This window comes from Plasmodium gonderi (genome assembly GCF_002157705.1).
Source record: "Plasmodium gonderi DNA, contig: Pgo-contig_41, whole genome shotgun sequence".
NCBI lineage: Eukaryota > Apicomplexa > Aconoidasida > Haemosporida > Plasmodiidae > Plasmodium > Plasmodium gonderi.
Window position 1 is genome coordinate 9,706 of NW_021628975.1, and position 8,052 is coordinate 17,757.

At 18.8% G+C, this 8,052-nt stretch overlaps 1 protein-coding gene across 1 annotated transcript; it reads left to right on the top strand.

Annotated features, from left to right (window-relative positions):
- Positions 1-2,766: 2,766 nt before the first annotated feature.
- PGO_000435 (variable surface protein) lies at positions 2,767-3,949 on the top strand (the record flags this gene model as incomplete). The annotated part of the gene is made up of 3 exons (XM_028690771.1): positions 2,767-2,826; positions 2,924-3,679; positions 3,794-3,949. 3 exons carry the CDS (start codon positions 2,767-2,769, stop codon positions 3,947-3,949), a joined length of 972 nt encoding a protein of 323 aa, XP_028546572.1.
- Between the last annotated feature and the right edge of the window lie 4,103 nt (positions 3,950-8,052).

An 8,052-nucleotide genomic window follows, 5' to 3' on the forward strand; every position in this document is an offset into this window, starting at 1 on the left:
TTTTATCTTTGATATGTGCAAAGTAACTAGAACTTTAGATAAAACTTATGATATGGTTATATATATGATTTTGAATTATAATTATCCACTCCAATTATTTGACCTCTTATTAAATTACAAAAACATGAATTTTTGTTTATTTTGCATTATTAGACAATGAATATGTTTTAAATGTCTTTTTCAGAGTACTTGAGCAATGAACATTTCAGAAATAATATCTTAAATAATATCTATCCTGCTTTATTAATAATATAAGCCATCACATATATCGAAAAATACATTGATGTATATACGATAAGATAAATGTAAAATAAAACATAATTATAATTGAATAATTTAATTATTTATTTTTATTATTTCATATTATTATGTAGGGGAATTAAGAGTGTGAAAAATATTTATATAAGTATGTTTACACTTTTATAAGAATATATTTATTATCCATTTATTATTGTTTGTTAAGGGAGCATATTAATAATTATTTAAGATATTTACGAAATATTTTTTATAATTATTTGTGGGATTATAGTACCCGTACACAATTTTCAATGTACGAAAGGATATATATTAAAAATAAATAATGTAGTATATAATATATAATTTTATAATAAAAGGCGTAAAATATAAATTTTATATATTTGCTCATAAAATAAGAACTACACTTGAATTATGTAATTTTGTGATATGTAAGTATGATTTACATTAGAATAAATGCTTTATTTTGTATATTACTAGTTCAAATAATTGTATTTGAAAAGAATAGATAAAATTGTTAGAACATTATTTATATATATTATATTCATTTTAATAAGAATTTTAATTGAAGCTAATATATAATAATATATTCATCCATTACATATGTCGTTATTTTTTCTTTGCTTTTACTATATATGAAGTGATTAAACGTTTTTTATATGAAATGCTAATTAATTGATTAATTGCTGAAATTTAATAACTAATCTGTAATGTTGTACTTAAAAATGTTAATATATTATTTACAAAACAAATTATAATTACAGAAATGTATAACATAAATAAGAAATCATAAATATAACAAAACTTTTGGACGTCGATTAATAGAGAATGTAATATTTTATATTAATATTATTCTATGATAGTTTTAATTTTTCACGATTGTAATTATGTATTGATTATAAATTAAATATAAATTAAAATACATAAGTAACATTATTGTATTCTATTTGTTGGTTGTAAATAATATTCATATATCTGTTATTTAAAAAATAACCAGAAATAAAACATTAAAAATTAGTATACAAATTAAATACTAATAACATTATAAGTGCACGAAAATCAAGAAAAAATATTATATAGTTTTATAATACGATATGGTAATTCTATATATATATATATATATATCATTAGTACAACCTAATGAATCAGGATTTATTTAAATTTGTTTGTATTGTCGTAAAGGCATAATGTAAGATTTAATAACATAAATAATATATTAAAAAATGCATGAAAATGAGTACATGCATAATATATCACATATTTCAAAATAGCATAATAGTAATAATATTATAATACTATTATATATGTACTTTTCTTTGTACGTATTTGTTGAAAAATATAATATTATATTTAATGCTCAAAAAATGTAACTTGTTTCATTGAATACATACATAATAAAAAATTATAACTCCAATTAAGATTCAATAGAAAAAAAGAGTTTAAAAAATTTTGTAAATAAGAAGTGAGTATATATAAAAAAATATACAATAATTAATAAAGTATAAAAAATGAAAACTAATATAAACTTTTCCTATATGTTTAAAATAAATTTTGGAATAAAAAAAATTAAAAAATATATACTTTATAGTATAATAAAATTATTTGAAATCATAACATTTATGATATGTCCTATAAAAATATAAGGAGATCAAAAAAAATATAACAATATGTTATGAATACTAAAAACAAAAAAAATCATATTTATCAAATTCATATCAAATAATAATAAAATAATAAAATTATACATCGATAAAAATAAAAAAAAACATTTCTTTATTTTAAATATATTAATATGAAAATAATATATTGTGAAAAATTAAATATAATGTATATAAAAAATGCATAATTTATAAAAATTAACACATCCCGCAAATGTACTCATAGGCAAATAGAATCCCTAAAATAACATCTATGCACCATAAACCCTTAGGGACTGTCACATATATATTTTATTCTTTTTTATCAAATATATTATATAATAATATTATCCTAATTTTTTATATATGGTAATGAAATAAATATCAAATGAAGGAAGTTTATTATTCCGGAATATTCTATTATTCCTATTAAATTATATTTTTTATTATATTACATATAAAAAAAAAGAAAATGACATATATACATGTATATATCAAAGGTAATATTCTTTATTCGCATTATATATATTTTTTTATAATATGTGTTAAATAAATTATATAATAATTATATAAAATCTTAGTGTTTAGTAATATATTTAATTTAGCAGAGAGAACTATTTTTTTATAATATATTTTCATACTTTTTTTTCATTAATATATGTAAAAAATGTATTATTTTTCACAAATTATTACTCGTATTGTTTATATTAAAATGTAATTGATGAGAATCCTAATTGATTAAAAATTTGTACGAAAATAAAAATTATAACAAAGTACATTGTATATTCATGCACTATTTTTTATAATTTCAACGTGTATATAAGTGTGCCATATATTATATTATCGTATATTTTTTTAATATTTAAATAGTATAATGTCATCTAAGGTGAGAAAAGAACATGTAATTCTTAGTTCTTATGATGCATATTACAGTGTTAATATTTTTTAAAATTTGAATTTGTATATATATATTTTAAAATAAAACTTAGTGTAATATATTTATTTAAATAGTGGTATATATATTTTTTTAGATTAATTCATTATTTAATGCTTTTTCGGAATACCAAAGTATTATGGATAAAAATAGTACGAATCAGAATCCCGATAAATGGAATAATGCTTGTTTGAAATTTGATGAAAAATTCGATACTGTTAATATAATAAAGGATCAAGACACATTATGCCCTCAGGCGCTGAAATATCTATATAATATATGCAATGATTCAATTAGTAATCCCCTAGAGGTAAACCACTTCAAATACCTTTATTATTGGATATATAAGAATCACCTAGAAGTGGCAAAAGATAGGAACTACATCAAAGAATTATACCATGAAATACTTAACGTATATAATAATGCTGGTCTGTATATTACGTATGTAGTTCCTTTTAAAGATGTCATTTTTGATGATGAATTAGAAATAATCACAGATATATGTGATATGAGCAATAAACTTAATGAAATAAAATACAGTACTTTTACATATTGTAAAAATAAAAGTAGATGCGATTGCGCAGACGAATGTGCTGCTATATACATGCATCGACATGAAGCATGTGAGACTAATTGGGATGAACATTTTTGCAATATATTAGAACGTAACAAAAATGTATACAATGAATTAAATTTATCGCAATATTGTGGTAAACTTAATTGCAAAACATTACCTTGTGAAAAATTTGAGAATATAATATTACCTTCTGCCCAAATTTATAAATCAAAAACCGCTATAATATCATCTTATCTAATATATATAATACCCGCTTTATTATTCATAATTTATAAGGTTTAATGTGATGTTTATATATATAATTATATAATAGCATTTTTAAAAAATAAAAAAAAACAAATTATAATATTAATATATTTTTAATACCTAATATCATTTATTACAATTTAGTTCCTGCCATATAATTCATACTTACACCGTGAAATAAAAAAGTTAAAGAATATGTGTCTTGGTCTCAAAAAAGAATTGAGTAAATTGGAAAACTCAGAAATATATAACAATATACGTTGGAATAGTAATTATAATGTGTTATATAGTTCCCATTAAATTGACGAAAAATTATATATTTCATTACAACTCATATAGAATAATGTAATCGAAATATTTTCCGGATTTTTCCATCAAAGATATCATGTAAAAAAAAAATAATTCATAGACAATATAAAATAATAAAAAATAATAATACTTCAAATTAATGAAATAATATTTCAGTGAATTAATATGCTACTTTTGAATTTATATCTAAGGCACGGAATTAAATTTTTTTTCTTATTTTTGTTTTTGTGAAAAGTGTTTATACATTCACACATAAATTCTTGACTTATTCTTTTTATTGTTATATGCAAAAAGAAGGAAGATTATCAATTTGATTTATATTAATTTACATGATCCTTAATTATATTTTCTGTTCTATAAGAGATTTTTGTTTTTTTATGTATTTCATTAAATATTAACAAGTCCTAAATTAACAGTGAATCAAATATATAAATATATTTTAATTTTAGTATATATACTACATTAACATTAGTTATGATAAATTATAAAAACTAATTTATGTATCATTTATATTATTTTTTATACATATATATGTATGAAATTATTGAATCATATTTACTATTTACATGTATTATTTGTTTTCACAGTATATGTAATTTCAGGAATATTTTTCAGGTTTCATGTATTATGGTTCTATGTATTGTAGTTATATTATTATAATGACTCTATAGTGATAATCAAATTTTTTTATACTTATATGTGTTGCCTGTATGATCTTTTTATGCATAACCTGAAACAATGGGCTAATATTATAATGTTGATTATATACTTTTTTCTTTATAAATTTTAATATTATTGTAACGAATAAATAATTATAAAGAAGACATATATGTTGCAGATATTTAATCAATTGTAATAGTTCATTTCTATTAAATGCAACAAAATTATGTTTTCATTTAGTTGGATATTTAAAATAAATAATATCATTATCCAGTACATATTATTATTTGTCAATTGTTATATGTTTGATGTATATTTTTTTACACTATAGTACATGTAAATATTTAATTTACAATAAAACAACAGCATTAATGTAATAATTTTAGAATACAATAAATTACTATTTTCTTTTCACCTTAAATTAATTAAAAATGATTTTCTATTAAATTTAGGTAGTTTATTTATTTTACTTTGTTATTTCAATTAGAATAAAACATAATGAAAACTACTGAGCACGTACATTGCATATAAGATAAAATATTACACATATATCTGCATAATTTTAAATATATGTCAAACCCAAATCATAAAATAAGTATTATGTTTTACATTAAATTTCAATATTGAAAACAATAATACATAATCATATTATAATGATTCATTTAAAATTATTTAACATGAATTATATCTATAACACGTGAATATGAAATATAAAAAAAGATATGTAATAAGTCGAACATATATCATCTTTATAATTATAATATATTTTAAAGAATTATTTATTCTTTATATGTTTTAAGACTTATTTAATTTAATTAATTTTACATATGAGATTCATAATTCTTTGAATTAACTATAACATATTAACCTCATAGTTATTAATGCTTGTGCTCGAAAAAAAAAAAAAATAATATACTTGAATTTTACGTATGATTGTAGGATATGAATAAATAAAAACCATATTTATTAGAATATATATTATTATTAATTTATACAATTATATTTATGATGATGAAACCTTAAAAATATTATGGTAATGTACCACTAATATGTAAAAGCTGAAATTTTTACACATATTATAGCAAATATTTATTACTTATTAATTAACATACACTTTAACTTCATTTCCACAAATATACATTTTTTTGTGAAATAATGTATCATGTATTTATTAAATTACACAATATTACTTAAATAGAAACATGCTTTATTTATGCATAAAAAATCATAGGATATGTTTTAATGCGCATGCTTCTTTATTCTTATATACCATGATAAATATAAATTTATTGATTTTCCACTTTTTATTTTAATGTTATTTTCGTTATAAAAATTTTAATATTTGTATGTTTGCAACAGAAATATTCTTTCTATATATACACATTGTTATTCCATATGTGTATATATTATTAATTAGACCGTAATTCAAAGTATATATATATACATTAGGCGTAATTTAAAAATATATTAGAAGTGTGTTATTGAAAGGGTATATAAAATTATTCTTGAAATATGTTTTATTCACTTTTTCATTTACTAGAAGTGCTTTTGATTTAATTATATGTAAATTGATATCTCTCAAGAATGTGTAGGATGAAAAGTTTGGCGATTATAAATAAAAAAATGGAACAATGATTAATTAAATATGTAAATAATAAAATGTTAAAATGAATATTATATTAATTGTATAACCTATAGTGAAATCCATAAATATTGCATGGAGTTATATTTGTACATTATATAATTTATTTGTATTCATATGTCTTTGAACGAAGTATAATTTTTTTTTTTTACCCATATATATGACATAAAAAATATGTTCTAATTTTCATATTATAATTTATTTTATAATTATGTGTTTTATAGATAAATGTTTTTCATGTTATATTAATATTTGGAATTAAATTTTATATAATGATATTTTGTGATATAATGAAATAATAAGTAATTATGTTAATATTTTATATATTATTACGTATAGATTCATCATGTTATAATGTAATAATATTTTTAACTAAACAATTCGTTATGTAATAAAGTATATTTATTCAAATTAACATATATTATAAATGAAATGTATGAATATATAATAATATATCTCACTTATGAAAAAATATTTTTTCATACTTTTTTACTTCAATGAATCTATATAAGTGATTATAGATCATAGTATTATAAATTTATTAATATTTACTATATTACTCATATAAAATGGGGAAAATATATAATGTAATTCAAAGACGAATTTTAATTGAAATAATTAAAATATAACAATAACTATATATTTGTACTCATGTGCTATCATATACCTAACTAACTTATATTTAATAATATTTCATACATAAATATCGTAAAATTAGGGAAACGAGATATTTTATCTATAAAGACATCATATGAATATTATAAAAATCATTTTAAATAAAAATCAATTTTCGTCATTTTTATTTCGTAATTGAATATACATTTTTATATAAGGTAATATAATTGAATAGTATGATATTTATGTAAATCTCTTCTTTCAATTTGCATTATATTTTTATATTTATGAGATGTTGTTTAATAACAAAAAAACATTATTTTCAATAAAAATACAGAATATTAAAAGGATAGATTTATAAGATATATGCGTTTTACATTTAGTCATTCTGTATGAAATAAATAATATATGTATCATTCTGACTTCATTTATTGAAGCATTACTATATTGATTTTACAGTTTTATCAATATATTTTTATATTATAAGCTCTATTGCATTTTTATATGGAAATATTAATAGAATAACACTCCAAAAAATTTAATTTCTTCCTTTTTTATGATATGTTAATTAATTATATTATTGTAATTTTATATACAATCATATAATTAAGCAGAATTATATAATACATTATATCTCATATTCTTTGAACTATTTCCACATATTTTATATGATTGCATTGTATCACATTCCTTATCTGTATTTTTAAATAATTTACTTACCATTTTCATACAATCTACAACCATGAACCCTTGAACTAATAAAAAAAAAATATTAAAATGAAAATATAATATTTTAAGTATCTATATATGTTTTGACGTTATTTTAACAATTATATTATAGCTAAACTATACACATTATTTGCATTATACATAAAAAAAAGACATGTAATATTAGTAATATTACAACACTAGGAAATGAAGCAGAAAATACTAATATTTATTTTTGAAAAGAATGTAATATTTCGGGTATATTTATATTACATTCAGCGATTAAATTTTTATTGTTATGTTTATTTATAATATTTTTTATTGCACTGTATGAACCTGGGTTACAGCTGTTGCTCATTCCTTCATGGGGTGATTATGTATGTCTTCAATATTTTTTGCAGAATTTAATTTCTTTAATTATTACACCCACTACTAATCAAATTTTTTATGTTATCAATTTTTACATTAA